This window comes from Dryobates pubescens, chromosome 13 (assembly GCF_014839835.1).
Source record: "Dryobates pubescens isolate bDryPub1 chromosome 13, bDryPub1.pri, whole genome shotgun sequence".
NCBI classification, from domain to species: Eukaryota; Metazoa; Chordata; class Aves; order Piciformes; family Picidae; genus Dryobates; species Dryobates pubescens.
In genome coordinates, this window is record NC_071624.1 from 5,139,166 (window position 1) to 5,161,406 (window position 22,241).

At 40.0% G+C, this 22,241-nt stretch overlaps 1 protein-coding gene across 2 annotated transcripts in view; it reads right to left on the bottom strand.

The window, feature by feature from the left end:
- The window catches only part of STAG1 (stromal antigen 1), a 186,314-nt gene that overhangs the window by 34,404 nt on the left and 129,669 nt on the right, over positions 1-22,241 (bottom strand). For both annotated transcript variants that reach the window (XM_054166324.1, XM_054166323.1), the window contains 10 exons: positions 21,375-21,482; positions 18,949-19,063; positions 16,805-16,922; positions 15,564-15,667; positions 12,203-12,295; positions 11,982-12,071; positions 10,970-11,173; positions 9,154-9,224; positions 3,899-3,986; positions 2,118-2,198 (listed from right to left, as the gene is read on the bottom strand). In XM_054166324.1, the coding sequence (XP_054022299.1) occupies positions 2,118-2,198; positions 3,899-3,986; positions 9,154-9,224; positions 10,970-11,173; positions 11,982-12,071; positions 12,203-12,295; positions 15,564-15,667; positions 16,805-16,922; positions 18,949-19,063; positions 21,375-21,482 (1,072 nt within the window). The remainder of the gene's footprint in view (positions 1-2,117; positions 2,199-3,898; positions 3,987-9,153; positions 9,225-10,969; positions 11,174-11,981; positions 12,072-12,202; positions 12,296-15,563; positions 15,668-16,804; positions 16,923-18,948; positions 19,064-21,374; positions 21,483-22,241) is intronic.

Genomic DNA, 22,241 nt, shown 5'->3' on the forward strand with positions numbered 1-22,241 from the left:
GCATGTTAAATTTCTGTCTCAGATGCTTTCCTGTAAAAGTCTGGAGGTGTTCAAAAAAAGTGGAGATGTGGCACTTCAGGAGATGGTTTAGTGGGCACGGTGGGTTTGGGTTGATGGTTGGACTTGATGATCTTAAAGGTCTTTTCCAACCTTAACGATTCTATGATTGTTTCTATTCCTATGAACTGCACTGACTAGCAGGAATCAGAATAGTATTAGAAATACATGAAAGATCAAGGCTATTCTGCATTTCTCTCATAAATCTGTGTTTCCTACAAAAGAATCGTGTTTTTAAATAACCTTGAATAAATAAATGTCCTTTTCTGGACATAAAGGAAGACATAAATGTCTTTATCTGGACCATCATGGTAATACTGCAAACAGCAGTCCACTGTTTAATGTTTTGACATCAAAATACAAAGCTTCTGATCAGGTCCTAGCAGACACATGCTGCATGTGTTAGTCACTAGCTGTAGTTTATGGTATGTATGCCTCTTTTGCTGTAATTTAGACACAGGAAAACGGGAAACCTTTTCTGCAGTGATGCTGACAGCTCTCATTCTGCACCACCTATGTTATATGCAGTATGTTATACAGCAGTCATTTACTGCATTTACCTGGGGGTGAAAAAGAGAGAGAGAAATGCAGTGAAGGGAGATGAGTACCTTACCAAACTCAGCATTTGCACCCAGAGCAAGGCAGCTCTGGACACTGCTGCTCAAAAGGCCCAGCAAGTAGGAGGACAGAGTTGTTGAGCATCTTCAGAAATGCTAAGACATCTAAGCCAGATCCAAAATAGTCCACAGTACATGGGGAAAAATTTAATAAAGGTGATGAAGACAGTGTCCAGGCTTGGAGAGTCGATTGGGTGCTCTAGGTACACCTGTTTGGTTCCTCATACCCAACTCACACACCACATGGGTATCCAGCAGTCCGTTTTTCCATACTGGGGAAGCACTAGAATGAGATTCGGTGTGTGGGTTTTATGGAATAAGGGCTGAGGCAATGTATGGCCTTCTGGATTTACTTTTAGTTACTTAGCTCCTTCTGTCAAAGCAAAATTTCTCCCTAACGTTAACAATGCTGCCGGCTAGGAGGACTTCAGATACTTTATTGTGATGAGATTCTGAGTTAATGTCAAAGAAATAGTAAGTATTCAATTTTCTCAGTTATAAGAAGTAAAGATGTAATATTACATACTACCAGCATGATAAAGAAGTCAAAGAAGCTAACTGGGGAAAATGGGAATGAGAGGCAGAATAAAGAACACCAAGTATTCTTTTTTCTAGTAGCTATTTTTAAATGTTTCAATATGTCAGTATTCAAAACAACTCAAAATTTTACCATGTATTTTTATGTGCATAAAATGTTTATTTTAGTTGGACTTCAGCATCTTTCTCTTCTTGACATTGCTGGGGAAGCACACTTACTACTGCAGTTCTCATCCCATTTAAGTTTGATGTATTTTGAAAAGGCCCTCAATAGACAGGATGTTGGCTTCTGCTTGGACTCGATGGTCTTAGAAGTCTTCTCCAACCAAAATGATTCTATGATTGACAAAAAAGCTAAGGAAAGGTCCTGCAAAAGCTAAGTATAACAAGCAACTTACATCTAACCCTTGTCCTTCCACTTGCACGCACTTCCTTTTTATGAAGAGTTTTATTAGTGACTGCCACTGCTAGAAACGTTACATTTTTACTTAACAACATAAAAGCTGTCAGTAAAAGGTGAGCACAGTAAACAGAGATAAATAGGAAGCTATCTTTGGTGTACAGACCAATAGTATTCTTACAACTATTAGGTAAGCATTGCCAACATCACTTCTCCACCCACGAAAACTCATAATAAAGTGCATTAAATGTCTCCAGCAATAAAAAAACCCTAAAAATCAGCTGGATAAGGAAAAGCTTTTGCTGTTTGTGTAGCTTATTTAGACACATGCATGAGGGTAAAGAGATCCTGAAGTATCAAACAGATGAAAATACCAGCATTTTACATCTGTTACACCATGACATGAAATGATGGTACAGTGGGTGGAGTCAGAGAACCAGGACTAAAGGCTTTCCAGGCAAGTTGAGTGTCTTCAGTAAAATCTGTAGGATAAAATATCTACTTACTTTGGAAGGGGAGCCTTCAGTAATTTTCACCAGCTGCCAGAGAATAGAGTAATGGGAACACTGCAGTGCCTGAACAACTATCTGTAACAGAGGGAACACAAAGAATCCCAGCACACTGGAAACATCAAGCGTATCAGTAATGTGCATGTAAACTTTATACTGCATTTTGCAGAGAAGACAGAGGAGCAGCTCTTAGGTAGCACATTTTGTTTTCAAAGTTATTATGTTCTTCCTTAGTCTGGTGCAATAGGAAACCAGCCTACTACAGCTGGAAAAAAAACCTGTGTAAATGATGGGAAACAGCAGACAGCTGTGCATTAGAGTACAGTAAGAGGTGATGTCACAGCATAGAAGAAGTACAACCCAATCTCTACATACCTCTGTTCAAAAGCTTCTGTCTAAATACTCCTGTATGAGATTTCATCAATAAAACAACCTGGAAATTTGTTTCATTGTCAGAAGAACATGTAGCAAATTTCTAGGAGAAAACCCCACCAAAACAAACCAACCTTGCAACAGCTCTGACCACCACACTCAATACTTTTTGGAAAGATATCATTAAAGACCAAACCATTCCTTCTCAGTGAACTCCTTCTAGTGGACTGCCAGAACAAATACTGAAGAGATATGATGGGAAACAGCAGACAGCTGTGCATTAGAGTACAGTAAGAGGTGATGTCACAGCATAGAAGAAGTACAACCCAATCTCTACATACCTCTGTTCAAAAGCTTCTGTCTAAATACTCCTGTATGAGATTTCATCAATAAAACAACCTGGAAATTTGTTTCATTGTCAGAAGAACATGTAGCAAATTTCTAGGAGAAAACCCCACCAAAACAAACCAACCTTGCAACAGCTCTGACCACCACACTCAATACTTTTTGGAAAGATATCATTAAAGACCAAACCATTCCTTCTCAGTGAACTCCTTCTAGTGGACTGCCAGAACAAATAACTGAAGAGAGTACAGATATCAGAACTTCTTTCCAAAGATCTTACACAAGTAATTGAGGAGCCATATCACTGTCAAACCCAGAACCTGAAGATGGCTGGTAGCTGCAGAGAGAGCAGAAAGTCCCACAGCTTAAAGCCAAGACTTTCGCTTGGCGTGTGGCAGTGTGTCCTCCATATGGTCCTCTTTAAAACAATACTTCTTAAAATTTCATGGAGTACTTTTTTTTTCCCTAAATGAGTTAGAATTAACAACTGGCTTTTGACTGAAATAAAATGTGCTGAAATGCTGGAATAGGCTGTCTGCTGTTTAAACTGTAATCTTGGGAGAATGTGAAAAGGTTCCTCTGTTCATCCATGAGAAACTAAAACCCAACTAAGAGGAAATAAAGCCCAAGACACATCCACTAAAAGAACTTCACTGGAATGGCTGGCCAGCACCCTTGCTAAATATTCTTCTGCTTCCTGGTTTTCATAAGCTTCTGTCTTCCCTTCCACACACAAAACCAGTTTCTGATAATTCTAATTACAGCCAATTAAAAATGTTGGAATTCAGTATATTAAATTTAATGATTTATCCGTTGCTGTTCACAGCCAGCAACATGAGTTACCCCTCACTTTTCAGATGAGAAAGGTGAGGCAAGTAGCTCAAAACCCACAGAATTCAATATGTCACCTCCTAGCACTACAACATACATTTCATTCAGAACTCTCTGTTTTTCACTAAATACCTGAAATGTAGTGCATTGATCTTTTACATTTATCTATGACCTGACTCTTTAAAATGTTGACTCCCCAAATGATGCAGTGCAGGTGTTGCTAACTATACCTGTTCTGGCATTGCTCCGTGTTCAATTCCAGTTCTTAGTAATCTGTAGCAGTTACTGAACAGATCCCATTTTGTCAGATCATGAGCACTGGAATGAGAGGTAAAAGAGAAAGATTAGTTGTGTTCCTCAGAACTCCACATCACAGTGAGAACACAGCCTGACCTGGCAGCTCAGAGAGCTTTGGAGTTTTTGCAAAGCAAAGACAAAACCACCTGCTGACAAAGCAGCTGCACAATCAGTTCACACCATGTTAAAAGCAGGACTCCTGCTTTGGGATAATCGAGGAAAAACGTTTTACTATGTGGGATTTTTGTAGGGAGAAGATAAACTCTCTGCATACCATACATCTTTAAAGGGCACTTAAGCGTAGCTATGAGCTTCTCAGTACTGCCTCTACATCACCTTTCCTCTGTTCTATGGCACTGCAGAAGCTCTGGCCAGACATAGCAGTATGTACTGAATGGAAAACAGCTTTAAGCAAAAGGTTACTTGTTTTTCTGCCATGCCATTTGGAGAAAAATACTACACATTATCACTGGATACTAAATAGCCAAAAATATCAAAGGTAAGACAGCACAATGTACCTGGACATGAGACAGAGCTGGTGTTTGCCAACCCCTATTCATAATTTCACATTTCAGTTGTACCAATCTGACTTACCAGCAGGAGGAATACAAATGAGACTAGCAACACACATTCTACAGTCTTAACAGACCTCAGCAGCTTACCATATGGCTTTTTTAATACAGAACTGTGAAATACAAAAGAAATTACAAAGCGTCAGGCTGCCTGACAGACAAAAACTTTCTCTCACCAAAGTAATAATGTCGGTTTAACACCTTTTTTTCTGCACTGGAATTAAACTAAGGTAATTTGAAAGAGTTTATAACATGTTTATAAAAGAGCAAGCCACTTCTGAATAATTGGAAACTTGGTGATTAAAATACTCACCTGGAAGAAATGATACTCAGACTGAATTGGCAAGTCTGCATTAGACTGAAGCAGCATCTGGTTCCCTTTCACACCAGCATCTTGATCACCAAGATAGGGTCTCTTACCTCTTTGTGTCTGTCCTGCTTTGGACCAAACTGACTGTGTTTAAATAACTAACTACCCTGCTCAGCCAGTTCCAAAATGGGCAGAGGTTGAACTAAGACTGGAAGGGTCTACATCCTGTTGAAACCCTCAGTATGAAATACTTCTCAGCGTGGAGCAAGTCAGCCCTGGACGATCTCGCCGATACAGGTTTCACAGAAAACATAACAATTGATGTCCTTGTACTGAGAGCAACAGAAGTACTCACTCTAGGGTTGTGTCATTAAGCCAAGGTGATCTTGACTTCTAATTCAAATCCATGGACTGAACAAAAGGAAAACTTTAAAAGAAAACTGAACACAAATGTAAAAATACTCCTTCTGCCTCAGACTCTGGATGGCCTTAGAAGCAGGAAAATAAAATGTTTCATAAAAAAATTATAGGGTGTCAGAGAACTGCCTCTGACTAGCGATATTAAGCACACAGATGCTGCTTCAGCAAATCACAGGGTTGATAGAGAGGCAGAGTTCTGCCTCCTTAATTACAGTGCTGTAATTAAAGCAGTAAAATCTCCTTGGTGTGCAGAGATAGATATCAGCATAGATTATTACCCTACAGAGAATACAGAACTAAAACCTATCTCATTCCTGCATTTTCACTCTAGAGCCCTCCCTGTCGGACAGCTGTCAATAAAAGCAACAGTTAAAGAGGTACCGTGGATACAATACAATTCTCTTCAGAGGCTCAGACTGTCATAGAGGTTCTGAGAATGAAAATCCATGCAACACAGAACTTTTCTTTAGCCCTTTCCATGACAGAGACTTTTCATGGACTACAGAAAATAAGGTTCATAATTTCATCAAGATTTCACCTCTTTTGATAGTTCTGTTTGCTGGGGGGATAAAGGAGGCCAAGGGGAGACCTCACTACTCTCTACAAATACCTGAAAGGAGGTCAGAGTCAGGTGGAGGTTGTTCTTTTCTCCCAAGTAACTAGTGATAGGACAAGAGGAAATGGCCTCAAGTTGCAGCAGGGGAGGTTTAATTTGGATATTAGGAAAAATTTCTTTACAGAAAGAGTGGTCAGGCATTAGGACAGGCAGGTAGCAGAGGCATCATCCCTGGAGGTGTTCAAAAAGCTGCAGATATGGCACTTTGGGGGGCATGGTTTAGCTGGAATGGTGGTGTTGGGTTGATGGTTCAACTTCATGATCTTAGAGGTCTTTCCCAACTTCAGTGATTCTATGATTGTATGTTTCTGACAGAAGGTTGTGAGATGAAGTAAAGCCCCACAGTTCAGCCGCTACAGGCTTATGAAGTCAGTATGGAGGCAGGAAGGGATCAACTCAAATTCCATATTATATTTGAGGACTACTGCGCTGTGATACCAACAATCCTCATTTCTAGATGTGAACCAATTCCCTATACTCATCAGTAGCAAAAGGTGCACACAGAGAAACAGAGGCGATGCATAAGATTCATGTGTCTTGCACTGAATTAACTGAAGTAATTCAATAAGAAATGCTGATATTTTGCAGCACACAAACTACCAGAGCATTGATGTGCCATGTGTTAGAGCTGCATCAGCAGAGGGGTGGACTGGAAAGTCTGCAGAGGTCCCTTCCAATGACTTACCATTCAGTGATTTTCTAAAGCTCAGCTGAATTGGGCTGAAGTCAGTACAGAAAAACTGTCTTCATGTACGTAAAGAATGAAAAAAATGCTGTAAATGTCAGTGAGACCTTAGCAAAGAGAAACAGCCCAAGGATCTACTCCCTGTGTTCTAATCAGAAGACCTCAAGAAAATGTATTATTATATTCTGAAAATTTGGAAGGAAACATTGTAATGACTTTTTCTTTTTTTTTTCCCTGATGAAAAGACCTGAATTAAGAAGTGTGCTGGGAACCTTTTAGCTGTCATGACCCTCTCAGAAAAAGGATTAGCTTGGGCTTGGGAAATCCCTTTTGGGCTGGAATGCTTTTATGATTATCCCCTATCATGTGTCTTAATACCTTGCTGCGATTCTTTTTCCTGAAATATGAAGAAGCAGAAGCCACCCAGGAGACACAAGCACAGGCAGGGTACAGTGGAGTGTCTCCCAATGGAACAAGAGAGGGACTTAAACGTTTCTTTTCAAAGCATCAGCAACTACCTTCTCGGGGCACTTTTAGATGATCTGAAAGGTATCAGCTGTTCAGTTGCAATCTCAATTTCTTCCTAACTTAATTTTTTGGCTCCCAGCTGCTGACAGACAATGACAGGCAACAGCCACTGCTCTTTGAGGTGAGAATATTCAGTGCAAGTCTGGAACTGAAAATCCCAATCTCATAGCTGAAGGCCTGGCAAGAATTCAGTCTCGGGTGGCATGATTATTTCACAAAGAAACTGTATCAGAAGTAACATTCAGTAGAGTAATGAAAAGATTTCATTGCTTCTTTATATGCAAGGAGATATTAATTAGAAATTCCCACTGAACTGTAATCATAAACTAATTGTCTGAGGACTTACACACAGCTGCTTTTCAGCTTTGATCCTTTCCTCTGTCCTGTTTTTTGAAGGTGAAGTTAGGTGTCCCCAACCCTGAATTGTTTGTAATTCTACAAAGCTTGCTCCATTGCCTGAATTAACTCTCTAGAGATTTGGAACCCTAAATGGAAAAAATATATACGTGAGACTCTCAGAAAAGCCTTCAGATTTGTCCTTCTTTCTTGGATTTGAACTGTAGCTTTCACCAGTCCTCTCAGGAAAGGCAGAAGTGGTTCCAGCATGTTACCAGGGAGACCGAAAACCTAATTTGCACATGTGTCAGCCTGCTGCACTACGGAAAGTAGTAACGATTTAATGATTTTTGTGGGACTCTTGCTGAATGGAAGCAAAAAATAGATACTTCAGAACCATTTCACACCATGATCCAACACAAAATTCAGGGTTAGTGAAGACTAAGTACAAATAAAAGAGACATGAAAACACTAAAATCAATTTATATTAAAAAAGGGGCAGAAGCAAGGTCCTCTAGATCTCGTGGCAAGGAAGAAAAGATTTGTGGCTCTTGGCCATCTGTGTATGAAGCTTCCCTACACACTGACCAGGGGCAATTACTGCCTGCAGCTGATCAGAGTGGAATATGAGGTATTTGTGTTACAATCTGCAATTCACAGTTCAACTGAAATTTTTCTGTCTTGCTCTACAAGTTCTGAGGGTGCCTGTAGGTCTGAGAGCAGTAGGACTCTGACAAGCTGCTGCCTGTTTCCACTGAGCTGGTTCAAGCTCAGTGCAGGACTTTGGCAAAGTCTGACTACGTGGATTGCACTAAGACTCAACTAGAAACTCTTCCTGGCATTTCTGCAGGAAAAGAATGCATCTTCCAGATTCTCCCTCTAAGCAATTATCATATTACAACAAGTTCTATAATGTGGAGAAGAAATCCCTCAAAGGCATTGAGAAACTGCGAGAAACAGCTTCCTCCTGGGCTCCCCTAAGCTGAGAGCTCAAAGAACAGATTTGGCCTCATCCACTAGTGCCAGAGAGAAGTTATCCCCTGCACGCTATATATGCCATGGAAGGGAGCTCACCCGTGAGTGAGACACTCCTAGATGTGAGAATGTTTAGTGTAAGCGAGGGCATGCCATTGGCAAGCCAAATCTGTAACAGTAATGGCATTAACTGAGCGCGGACTTAGATGAGGAGCAGTGGCTGAGGGAGGTGCAGTTGCTTAGTCTGGAGAACAAGAGGCTCAGGGAAGACCTTTTGGTGCTCTACAACTCCCTGAAAGAAGGTTTGAACCAGGTGGGGTTGGTCTCCTCTCCCTAGTAAAAAGTGATAGGATAAATGGCCTCAAGTTGCACCAGCGGAGGTTCCATTTGGATACTAGAAGAAACTTCTTCATGAAAGGGTTCTCAAAGACTGTAACAGGCTCCCCAGGGAGATGCTTGAATCCCCATTCCTGGAGGTGCTTAAAGGAGGCAGAGATGTGGTGCTGAGGGACATGGTTTAGCGCCAGACTTGGTAGACTTAGGTAATGGTTGGACTCTTTGATCTTAAAGATATTTTCCAACCAAAATGATTCTAAGATTCTATGATTAATTCAAACAGCTAAATTAACAAATACTGTATTTCAGGTCGTAAGTTTTCTCATTTCTTAACACTGGAAATCAACTGACAGCCATTGGAATTATAAAATTCATGGTAAATTTTTGAGGGGAAAAAAATAATCACCTACTTGTGAAAAGAGGTTAATCGCTTCAACGTGGAGAGCACATTGTATATGTCATCATCATCAGCTTCTTCTCCCTGAAAATGAAAGGAAACCCATTAAGAGAGTTCAGCAACTCAGAAGAGCACATTACCACACAGGGAGGAGCAGACTTCCTTGAGGGTTTATGCTGACACCAAAACTAGCTGATTCCATTCATGACCTTTTCGTAATATCCTACACAAGACAGTGTAACAGAAATGGGAAGTCGTTGTCAAAGAATTGGGATTCCACTTGCTTCTTGGACTGATCCTTGAAAAATCCCCTAAGCATTTTCTTCCATCTCAGGGCAAGACACTATGAATGAAATACTTCTTGCTAATCTGAGTTTGGCTGAGGAAACATAAGCTGAAGATTCTCCAGGAGCCAGGTTTGGAGAAACAACTTAGGAGACTTGTCCCTGCATATACAGCCAGACTGAACCTTGGTGCCAGTGGTGTGGGGATAGTGGAAAATTAGAGGACTTCAATGTTCCTAAATTTGTGTTAGTAGGTACTGCTGGAAAGAGCAAAGAGCACTATTTACAGTGATTAGTTGCTGGACATCTGGTGTGGAGAATATGGTTGGTTCTGAAGCTGGATCTTTGTGCTGGCAGTCCTTTAGCCCTTTCTACTAGCCATGCCAGCAACAGACTCCCCAAGGTTTGTGTTTCAGATTTTTTGGTCCTGTTGGCCAGGGATGAGGAACTTCCAAAATCCACGTTAGACAGCTGAGACACAGAATGTGGCATGAGCTGAAAGAATTCCCTTGTCACACAAATAGGCAGGGGTTTAGCATGAATTCTGGATTACTTTTTCAGGTTCTGCTCAGAAGTTTCTGAGAAGGTACAAATAAAATAGCAGACAGGTAGACAGCAAAGTAAATGTGTTTTATCAGAGACTACACAGCGGGATACTAACTCCTGTGGGCTGTGCCTTTTTTACATTCCAACAGCAACAGAAAAAGGATTTAATCTGCAATGTGACAAAGCATATAGACAGTATGCCTGGGTGTCCTATGTTACTTAAAGATAGAAAACCCCCTCAGTTTCTCTAACATGCAGTCCTAAAACAGGACTGTTAACTCGCTACAAGTGTACCTCAAAAACTAAATGTATCTGCTGCAGTGCAGGATCAGAAGTGAATGCAGCCCCTAAGTTATGTTTAAAAAGCATGAGAATTACAACACGTTAAGTAGTGCTACACAGAGTTAAATTGATGTAAAGCAAGAACAGATGAGTAAGATTTCTCTCCTTATTTAATGTATTCTGTCTTACGCGTTCTGAAGCATAAATTCTCACAAGTAAATCCCAGGTACCTCCTGGTTTCAGATCTGTATCTTTATTTCATTCTTTCCAGAACTCTTTCAATATGCCATTATAAATATTTTACTAAATCCTCTCCTCCATTCATGACATAATCCAGTCTTGATTCTGCTGCCTGCATATCCATTTTGTGACTACTGGAATCACCAGAAGCATTAATGTAAATGCATCTTTCTTTGCATTTTTCATCAGCTCTCATGCATTCATCTATTTAATTTTTCATGTGGATCGTTTAAATACTAGACTAAACTTTCAGAAGCAGGATTCTCCTGTCCTCTTGTACAGCATCAGTGCTTTGCAGGCTTACTGCTAGTCCAAGGGATTTTCTAGATGGAGAAATAGCTCCAAATCATTATGAAATAGTGGCTGCTGCATTACATCTTCAGATGGATAATTGCATGACTTTGAAAGAATGCTTTTCTGGAGCTTTATCGCGCGTATTTTAGGTAGTCTAACTAAATTCATTTTAAGAAAACAAACCTCCTGCAGCAGATCCTCTACAGAATGGTTGAATCGATCCACAAATTCATCGATAAGTTGGCTGTGGGCTATGTCAACTCTGTTCTGGATTGTATATTCTTCACTGCAGAGTATGCTGTAGGTTTTGCTGCATGCTTCGAGAACATCTGATTCCACATGCTTTTCCACAACAAACTTAATCTGTTTCAGTAAGGCATCCAGATGCTGCAGATGAGAAAAGAAATTCATTTTTCACCTTAATTACCTGAACAATCAATCTCAAAGAAAAAGTCACTCAAAGAATACACCAAATAAAGGCTAGATAACTAATAAGCCAAGTGAAGGCACGGTACCATGTGACTGGCACAGCAGTCATAGAATCAACAAGGTTGGAAAAGACCTCAAAGATCATCAAGTCCAACCTGACACCCAACACCTCATGCCTACTGGACCATGGCACCAAGTGCCACGTCCAATCCCCTCTCTTGAACACCTCCAGGGATGGCAACTCCACCACCTCCCTGGGCAGCACATTCCAATGGCTAACAACTCTCTCTGTGAAGAACTTCCTCTTCACCTCGAGCCTAAACTTCCCCTGGCACAGCTTGAGACTGTGTCTTTTTTGGCCACCTGGGCACACAGCTGGCTCATGTTCAGCTGACTGTCAATCAGTACCCCCAGGTCCCTGGAGCACTGCATGGGGTTGTTGTGATCAAAGTGCAGCACCCAGTACTTGGACTTGTTGAATGCCATCACATTGGACTCTGCCCATCTGTCCAGCCCGTCAAGGTCCCTCTGGAGAGCCCTTCTACCCTCTAACAGATCAACACCTTCACCCAATTTGGTGTCATCTGCAAATTTACTGATGACTGACTCAACCCCTTCATCCTCAACCCCCTGATTAAACAGGATGGGGCCCAGCACTGATCCCTGGGGGACACCACTAGTGACTGGCTGCCAGCTGGATGTGGCACCATTCACCACCAAGTCAGATACTTGCAAGCAATCAGCCTTCTTGCCCAAGGTACTATACCTTTTCCATTCTGCCCGTGCTATAGATTTCCAGATCAAAATACTGAGGGATCTGCAGGAGGTTTGCAACCTTCTCAGCATCAGCAGAATACTAGAACACCATTGAAACAAAGTAAAAAAAAAAACAACCAGTCAAGTATAAAACAAACTCCTACAGTACAGAATAAAAACTGTAAACAGTTGTAAATACCAGTGAGAGATTTCTTGTGCTGAAAAATGTACCTTTGATAGTAACATAGGAAGTGCAATAATGAAATGCTCAGTCAACTTATTTCTGTCATCTATCTGCGTTTTTCTTTCTTTCGCTGTCAAGACCTGCAAGTGATCAAAGATAGCTCGTGTAAGTACAACTTCTGCACGCAGCATTCATCAGTTTGTCCAAATTTGGTATTACAAACAAAGAATCCATGCAAGTGTATTTTTAATAAATCAAAAGAGAAGGGAATAAAAAAAAGCTCAAACACATTGGACTGAGGAGTGATTAAACGGGGGGCACCACGTGTCCTAAGAAGCCGTGATTGAAAAGGAAAGCACCGGATCATCCAGCATGATATTGTCTCGACACAGCAACTATTTTTTTTTAGGATTAAAATTCAGATATAACCCAAGTCAGTGGAAGTTTTGCTACTGCTTCCAAGTGAAGTAAGCTCTGGGTTTCACACATTAACAAAGTGTTAATGTAAGACCTCAGGGAAAACCAAAGTATAATTAAGAACACCAAAATAAAGCCACAGTGTAACAGTGATTTTCGTTAGCAGATTCATGGCCTCATCTCTAAACTGGAATTTAATTCTCTGTGAGAACACACATCTAAGTTAACAGAACTTGTTTATGAATTTCAGTGACAGACAGACTGAAGCTACTAATGCTGTCATAGCAAAACTACCTTGAAACAGCAAATAGAGACAATAATCAGAACAGCATGCTTCATTGAAAAAAACCAACTGAGATCTGGCTTCTTGGCTTCAGAAAAGGAGAGAATACTTTTGAAACCAAAGAATGATAATAAAATACTCAAGTTAGCTAACGATTTATGTACAGAAAAGCTGCCAGACTGCACAACAAGGGTTACAAGCTAAAGTCAGAGAAGAAACTATTTCACAAGAAGGTGAGTGCATAATTAGAAATCTGCTCCCATTTCAACTTAAGAGAATATGCCAGCAAGATCAGAACACAACAAACCTCTACTGACAAGTCAGAGATCCCTGCAGTTACCATCACACAACTCATGACCTAACTGAAAAGAAGCAAGAGCTCAGTGTCATATCTACATCACTCTGAGTGAGGAGGAACAACTGGAAGCAAAACATGTGCTTGGATTACAAATAGCCTATTGTGTCAGCAGAAGTCCAAAACAACCACAGGAGTGAGCAGGAAGAGATTTGTAAGCTGGGGAAGAAACCACTTGCACAGTCCATGGCAGACAGCTGGATACACACAGAAGCAATCCCAATTCCTTTACCACCAGCGGCAGCAAAAGCTGATAGCTGATCAGAAGGCAGCACAAATGCAGCAAGCAAGTTAGGATCCCACCCCCTAACAACCCAGCCACTGTGTGGTGACCAAATATTGCTATTCTGTGCTATGAATTCATCCAGGTCCCTAGAATGACCTCAAGACTTCTGATCAGCCTTCAGAAGGTGAAATGGATTTCACTGAAGTGTTTTCTTTAGCTTTGAGGATAGACAGAAATTGAAAATCTAAGACTGTGAAAACTGCTGAAGTGAGCCCAACTGCAAATCTTCTGAGATTGAAAAAACACCCAGAAAGCTAATAGTGACATTTTCTAATCAGAAAATACAAACATGAATTTTTTGTTAAATTTAAAGGTTGCTTTGTTTGCTAGAAGGGTTTGCAGCTAGAGGTAAAACACAGTTAAGTTGTGCTTACAACACATTTTTGATAACAAGAGCAATAAAGAATGCTAAGTGCATCTTTATGTTTCACCTTTGTTAAATTTGTGGCTTTTTAAAATAAACTAGTTATGACTATTCAGAACAGAACTTAAGAGGAGTACTAAATGTTCATGTGGATTTATTCAGTTTTAGTCTAAGCTAAATAAGAGGGGGACTACCAGAAATAAGGGAAATGAGTTTGGGATGCTGAAGACACTTCCGGAACATGGATGCTGCATTTATGGGGAATACAACTGAAAGCCTCTTGATCACCCTTGACCTTGTGACATACAGGAATGCTTAAAAATGCATGGCCAGCTTTAGGGGTGACTTGATTGATCCCAAAGCAATCACTATAAAATAAAGAGGCAACTAGACTGCAATATGGCAGGAACATCAAATTGTTGAACATCTATGGCACTCAGTGGAAGAGGTCAAAGAAGACAGATACATAGAAACATGGATGCATCCAGGTTGGTCCCAGTCCCTCCAGATCAAAGTAGAGCCAGCTCAGGGGTCAGACCAGGCTGCTCAGGGCTTAGCCCAGTCAGGGCTGGAAAACTGCTAAGGATGGAAACAGCACAAACTCTCAGCTTCTGTTCCAATGATGAACTATTCCCATGATGAAGATACTGTTGGCTCTTTCTGGAAATTTCACCCCCATGCTAGCAGCACAGTCCCTTTTACGGAAGACAGACAGAGGTGTGACCGTTTGAGGCTGTGCCTTTAAGAACAAACAGTGCTGGGACACACTGGCTAAATGTTTTCCATACTAGAACCAAAACATTCTGATGTGCTAAACGAATTTCATTGGTGCATGGATAAAATGCAACTTTAGATTGTGGAGCAGTTGGAATTTTTTTTTCTCTCAGTTCAGTTTGGTTTGGGAGTTGAGGGAGTTTGGGTTTCAGCCTGTTCTCCCTGCCTGCTCGCTCTGCGAACTGTTGGAGTTGGCCTTCAGATAAGCAAAAACTAATCCTGCATGGGCTTTTGAAGCTTACTAACAACTCTTTCCCTTAATAACTTGCCTTTCTTTCTCTCTAACCCCTTTTTGGGGAAAAAAGGAGGTAGTGGGGGAGAGAGGGGGTTACAGGGAGGGGATCCCTCCCTCGGGGAAGGATTTTTGTTGTGTTATTTCTCTTTGCTGTATATTTCTGTGTATATATTGTAAATACCTGTATATATTGTGTTATATATAACCTGCTTTCCATATATGCTTGTAAATATATAGCTTTGCTCTTCGACTGGGTTAGCTGTGGTTTCTTACTCTGTGGAGGAGGGAGAGCTAAGCCCTCTCTCAACCTAGCACAAGAGGCAATCTTATTCAGTTCCCGAGCCCTACACTTTCAATTCTAACCTAGGTTTAACATTAAGGGCTATAGATATGGGAAAATCACAAATGTATGTCAGGGGTATGATAAAAAGAACACACAAAAAAAGCATTTCAAAATATTTTCATGCTGTAAATGTAAACTTGGCTTGGCAATGCAAAAGCCCCAATCAAACAAACAAATAAACAAAATTCCTCAAGATGTCCAGAAATAGAATTTCTGCTGGTTTTCCTCCATAATGCTCATATGAAACAGGAAACATGAATTCTAAAAATGTAATTTTAAAGAGGAGACAAATATTTTCTGTTACTATGGTAACACACAGAGGTCTGAGCTACCTCCAGCAGTGCTACTTACCCTCTTGCCAGTGCCTCTGCCCACTGGAGGATGTGCTTCAGCAGCTTGTCTGATTGTACAGACCATCAGCTCAATAAGAGCACTCTCCTGACGGTCAGACATTGCTACAGAGGGAAAAGAACAAGTAAAACCAGTTCTGATGTGTGTGCAAGGCATCTTGAAGAAGTCAAACCTGCAAGTGCAACTGTAAAGCAGAGGAAATAGACAACAACACAGAAAGCATAATTTTGTTCCATTTATAAACCCTAGGCTTTCTTACTTGCTCTTTGAATTAATTACCACTCACATTATCTCAAAATAAGTATGGCAGAACTGGAAGAAGTCCAGAGAAATGTAGTCTGGATAAAGGATGGATGAAGTGGAATACAATGAAGATCCACAAAATATAGAGCATCATGGAGGAGAGAATACGACTGACAGTCCACTGTCACTTCCTTGTACAATGTTCTCAGCATCATGAAGTATGAGTTCTGTTCTTTGAGAAGTACTTCTGGTCACATCTAAAGGATCAAACCCCAACAGGCTACACAAAACCAAAGTGCCTATAATTTCCTAAGGAAATTACTATAAAACCACCATGCTTGTAGCAGGTGGATACCTAAAGACCAGATTTTGAAACACTGAGATGATGAGCACATCATGATAGGAAGCAGCAGGAATACATCAATGTTTCAACCACTAACCCCTATGAAGGTCCCTGAAGCAGGAGAATCTGTAAGGATGCTACAGGATCTTGAGTGACAGTCATTACTGTTAGGATTCCCTGTCCACCTTGTGCACACATCTCTTATTAGCTAAAGGAGATTTGAAAATAATGACAAAAAATCTGCTTTATTTATTCCTCCTTGGGAATTCATTAGGGTTTAACACTGCCTGGAAAAGCTTGGCATTTAACTAACACCACCTGAAGTGCTTGTTTATTCAAAACTGTATTAGCTATTTAATTTAGTGAAGTGTCCATGCATACACCAGCTATTTAAACATTCAGACAAGAAGTGGTTCTAGCCTTTAATATTAGGGAACCACAGGACAGCAGACAGCACAAGATAAAAAACAGAGTCCAAAAATGCTGCTTCTGAAGCAAAGTGCATTAAAAATGTATTAGATTAAAATCTTCCTCAAATATGCTTTCTAAACAAGCCACAATGTAAAGATCTCTATCAACTACAGTGAAACATCTTTTTAAGGAGTAATTTAAAAAGCTGTGCAATATTAATAAAGTAGAGCAGCTAAACAAATACCTTCTTCTCCTTGGACTGGTTCCTCCAAGAGCAATTCTGTCATACATTCCCAGTCTTTCAACAGTTCTTGAGAGCTCTCCCACAAACTGTCCACCAAATAGGCTGCATGTTCGTGCAACTAGAAAATCCAAGGCAACCATCAGTACAGTGTTCTGGTACAAGCAGCACTTTTTTCAACTATCACAATCATTTGGCCACTAAGAGCGTCCTGGGCATGTATTATCAGGTTAGTTGGAAAGAAAATTCAGTTTGAAACTAACTCTTGAAAACTCAGCAGTCTTCTTCCAAATGAATGATACAACTTACATGACAAAGGGGCTGTGTTTTAACAGAAGAAGGAATAAAACCCAAACAAGCTTCTTTTCCATAAAGCAGCTGGTTTGTGAAAAGACTTTCTCAGGATTTTGACCTAGGAGCCGTAAACTTACCTTTCCTCCCTTTTTACTGCATTATGAAAAGGAGAGATGGTGACTAAGAGAGACTTGCACTCATTTTTGCTCAGGCATTTATTTTTCATACATGCTGCTGTGTGCTCAGAAAACAACATGAGAAATCCTACTGATTTCAGGAGGTATTGAATGAGCACTAATTTTAACTGCAAAACATGTTTTCATGTGAATTAACACAGTCATTGTAAAGTGAGAAAAATAATCCAGAGGCTTCTACTGTTTTGTAAACAGATCTTTATCTGCCATCAAAAAATAACAAGACCAATATGCAGTTCTGATTTGCCTGTCAGACATGGGACTCATTCCTTAACTGGAAAGTATCTAAGAATATAGAGAAGGAGATGCGAGTACATTTACCTATTCCCCTGTTTCTGATAGCTTTGGGCAAAATCTCCTGCGTCCCAGAGCCTACTGATGCTTGTCACAACTTTAACCGTTACCTCTTCTGATACACCCTCTTACATCTTCTAGTCCTATGCAGATGGAAACACCCAATTCTCTAATTATTAAAACTGAAGTCATAATATTCTACTTTGCTTCTAACACCTTTCTCAAAAATGGCAATAGCAAGAGCTGGCCAATCACACACAGTCAGATTTAAGGTATTTTCACTGAAAGATAAAGTGATCTATTACAGCCTAAATTTTTATGAAGCTGGAACTAGAAATACATTCAGATAGCAGATCAAAGGCTCACACAAGTAGTGATATTTCAGCCAGACTTGTATGTTTATCAGGTGTTTCTAAAGACTGTTAACAGTAACACTGTACCTGAATGTTATTCTTCCCTCTCAGCATCTGAATTCACCTCTTCTCTTTCTCACAGCCAAGTCTCTTGTTCAAGGCTGTATAACACTTAAAATACCTGACTGTAATACCCTTCCTTTTGCTTTTTACACAAATATACTACTCACCCTTTGTAGAGAAATATTTGTGTCATTCAATTCTCTCAGCCTTCCTTTTCTGCCTGTTTATTACCAAAGCAAATGTATCACTTTTAAGCCTGTCCCTCTCTATCTTCAGAGCGCTCTCTACCTGGTAGTTTATCTTCTCAAGTTTTCCTCCTTGCCACGGTAATTCCGTGCTTGAATTACTACAATAATGTCTACCATAAACCTTCCTCTCTATGCTGTCTCTATAGACTGTGGGCACAATCCCTACCTGAAGGTGTTTGCCAAACAATGTCATTGTACACATGCTTACATTCTCCAATGTCTTCAGAGTCCTGAAGACCCTTATCTAATCTCACAGCCAACTCTGCTTTGATCTAAGAACACTCAGGTCCATTCCACTCTGAATAATTCTATGATTATTTCATAATTTGAGATATTAAGTAATTTCTGTTCCTTTCTGGTTCAAATTATTTTACTACATAAAGAGTAGTAAACTCCTTACATGGTTATCTTAAAAAAGAACCAGTTACACTTCTATGCAACAGTGAATCCTGGTAGCCACCATATTAGCAGCAAAGCAGTACTGGGTACAGTGAGAGCATGCAAGAGCAAAATAAACCATGAAGACGATTTGAACTGAATTTTCTTGATGAGCAAGGAAATAGGGAGCAGGGCAAAGGACACATGGTATACCTGAAATCATGAAAAAAAAAGAAAAAGAGAGAAAACATGGTAGATTGATAAAACACTATTTAAGTTCTGCTTCTTATTAAACATGTAAAGGTTGAAAATGAATTTTTTACCTCACTTTCAAGAAAGAAAAGAACCAACATTCTAATAAGGTTTCCATTTGGACTATTTCTCCCCCTCCTCTTTGCTAGAGCCTCTTCAGCTTGAGGATCGTGTCTGCTGAACAGTCTAAAAACAAGCAAAAGAAGCTATGATGTTCATCAAAACAAATCTCATTTCTGCAATCATATGATGAGCATTCATTCCTAATACAGTAGATTTGTTGATAAAAGACACTGAAAGTATCTCATTTCAAGGGAAGGAGGGCATGACTTCTGCCTGTCTGAAGAGATGAATTCTTCAGAGTCTTCAAGTTCACAGGGCTGGAAGAATTTCACCCAGGAAAAAGCTCTCCAAAATACATTCTTATTTAAGGGTTTTGCACAGTTTTATGTATTTCCATAATTTGTATAGTTTTGCATTTTTAACTTATTAAATCTTAGGAGCACTTATTCCATTAGTGCCTTTAGAGCTAAGGTTGTACCTTCACTGCAGTCACACTGACTGGGATATGGTATAAACAAACTTGACATCCCATTAACCAACCAACCTCAAGTACCAGTAGCAGCAGCAAAAAGGCTAAAGCAACCCACCAGTCCATTATTTGATTGTTTTCCAGGTAGATTATACATTCTGCACTGAGTTCCTTGATGCATGGCTAATTCCAAACTACTCTCAGCACTCAAATTCGTTGGCTTAAAGAGAATCTCAGCTGGGCCAACATTACAGTTTACAGTAATGACTGGCTTGAGAAGTTTGAAAATTGTTCCTTGCTTTTACAGTGAAGCCACAAAGAAAACTAGAAGCATGAAACAGCTATTCTGACCTCACTGCTATAATTCACTGAAAGAGAAGAATGAGTTACACACAAATGATTCATTTTAGTTAGACAACGCCTCTTCCTTTCTGCTTAATAGATAAGGAAGAAGCACTTCTGCAGGTGCTAAAATATCTTAAAAAATGCACCTCAGGGCTGAGTCAGTGATTCTCTAGTGTTTGCTTTCCTTGACTAATTACAGAGAGAAAGCCTAATGACTAGATACATGTAGAAAGTGGTATTTAAATGTAAAAAAATCAAGTGAGAGAAATCCCACCTCAAATGCGTCAAGCAGATACCAACTTATCTAAATGGTGCACCAGCTCTTGTGCATTGGCAGAAGCCAAGAGAAAACAAGTGTCAGGAAGGGGGTAATCTTCTTTCAATGCTGTTTACCTTGAGAGACCTTTGTTGAACACAGCATAGTATAACATTGTAAAGAAAAGTTAGGATAGTTTTGATTTCATGCTAAGAGTACAAAGGTGTAGATATATCTTTATTCACCTTTGAGGCATTGTTCAGCATTATTTTGTCACATGTTGATTAACAAAGAAATTTCAGTATCCAAACCTTTCCTATAACTCATAAAATGTCATGGAGGAAACTCAATGTAACTGGAGTTTGGAAATGTATTCCTTGGAAGAGGTTATGTCTGGTCACAAAGATGGAATTCCAGAAATCCATCAATGAAAGCTTATAGTTCCAATGTAGATTTATGAAGCCCTAATAAACCACCAAAAATTAGAACGCAGGCACAGGAGAACTGAGGTTTTTATAGATTGTTTTTCTGTCTTGGCATGAAAAATTGGATAACTTGGATTCTGATATAAATACTCTATAAATGTATGAAAGAGTCTCCGAATGGTAGAGGTTGGAAAGGACCTCCAGAGATCATCTCAGCTAGGCAGTTTTGCCTAGAGGAGGTTGCAAATTAAACAACTCTAATGCAGCAACCCATGATGGGAAAAAAAGGAAATTACTACTACAAGTACTTTATCTGCAAACAGTAAAATGCCAAGGTTAACTATTATGATGCAACAGTGTCCTGGACAGAGTTACACATGTGGTATGATTCACCTCCACGAAAAAGCTAGCTCATTTCCTTTCCCTTACTGAGTACATAAAGATGTAAATAGGGTGTAAACATATTTTTAGGGGAAATCAGTGAGTTTAGATAACAAATTTCTTAATTATTATTATGTAAAATCTTCTCAAGTTCACAATTTTGAAATAAACTGCTTTAAATCTCTGTAAAAATGATAACTGCCTGTAAGACAGAGCATCAGGTATCTATAGGCCCTACATAAATTATCACAACAGTAATTCAGCAAAAGCTGCAGAATTTAAATCAACTTTAGAAGTTTATGCAGCACCTTTAACCCTTGAAGACTTGGGAAAAGTCACCTGAATTCTAGAGCAAGAAAAAGGTAAATTCATTTTTTTCAAGTCTTTAGATATTGAATATAAAACAAGTGCACAAGTCTCTGCTTTAAATTAAATTCCTGCTTTGCCAAATTGGGATATTTCACTCTTCCAAGTGACATCACTCTTTGCCTTTTGATCTTACCCCTACTAGAAAGCATTCACAAATTCAGTCTTATTCCAGGACAACCAATCACTTACTTTTTGTGAAGGAATTCTCCAGCTGCTACTGCCACAGGCCGGTGTGCTGAATAAACCAAGTGATAAACGTTCTCACAGTCTTCATTCGAAAGAGCTTCTTCGCTTCCACTGAAGAATCAGAATCATAGAATCATTAGGGTTGGAAAAGACCTCTAAGATCATCAAGTCCAACTATCAACCCAGCACCACCATGCCTACCAAATCATACTCTGAAGTGCTTCTGAAGATCATCTAGCCCAACTGTGACCGTTTGACACTGTGCCTTTAAGAAAGGGGCACACTGGCTAAATGTTTATAAAATATTTTGGTAGTCTAAATGAATTTCATTGGCCAAGGAGGTGGGAGGTGAGATTGGACCCAGGGGAGCTGGGAACTTTCTCTCAGTCTTCCTTCCTTCGCTGTCCCTTTCGGCTGGATCTGCTTCTGGGCTTCTTGCCAAGAGATAAGAACTAACTCACTCCCTGTAACAGGCCTGTCCGCTTCTTTCCCTGTCCTGCTAACCATCCTCATCTCTTCTTCTACCTCTTTGGGGGAGAAGGGAGGTAGGGGGGTGAAGGGGGCACAGGGGGAAGCCCCCTCTGTGGGGGGTCTGGTTTCTGGTTGAGTTCATTTGCTGTATATTCCTGTATATATTGTAAAATACCTATATTTGTTGTGTTACATAGAATCTGTTTCCTTGTAAAATATACTCTCATTTCTCCAACTGGGTTTAGCCGTGGTCTCTTTCTCAGTGGGGGAGGGAAAGCAGAGCCTTTCCTTTCAAACCACCACACCAACTCATCTGCTAAAGCAGGATCACCCAGAGTCAAAACCACAGGAACACATCCAGGTGAAGATCATCTAGTCCAACCCCTCTGCTAGAGCAGG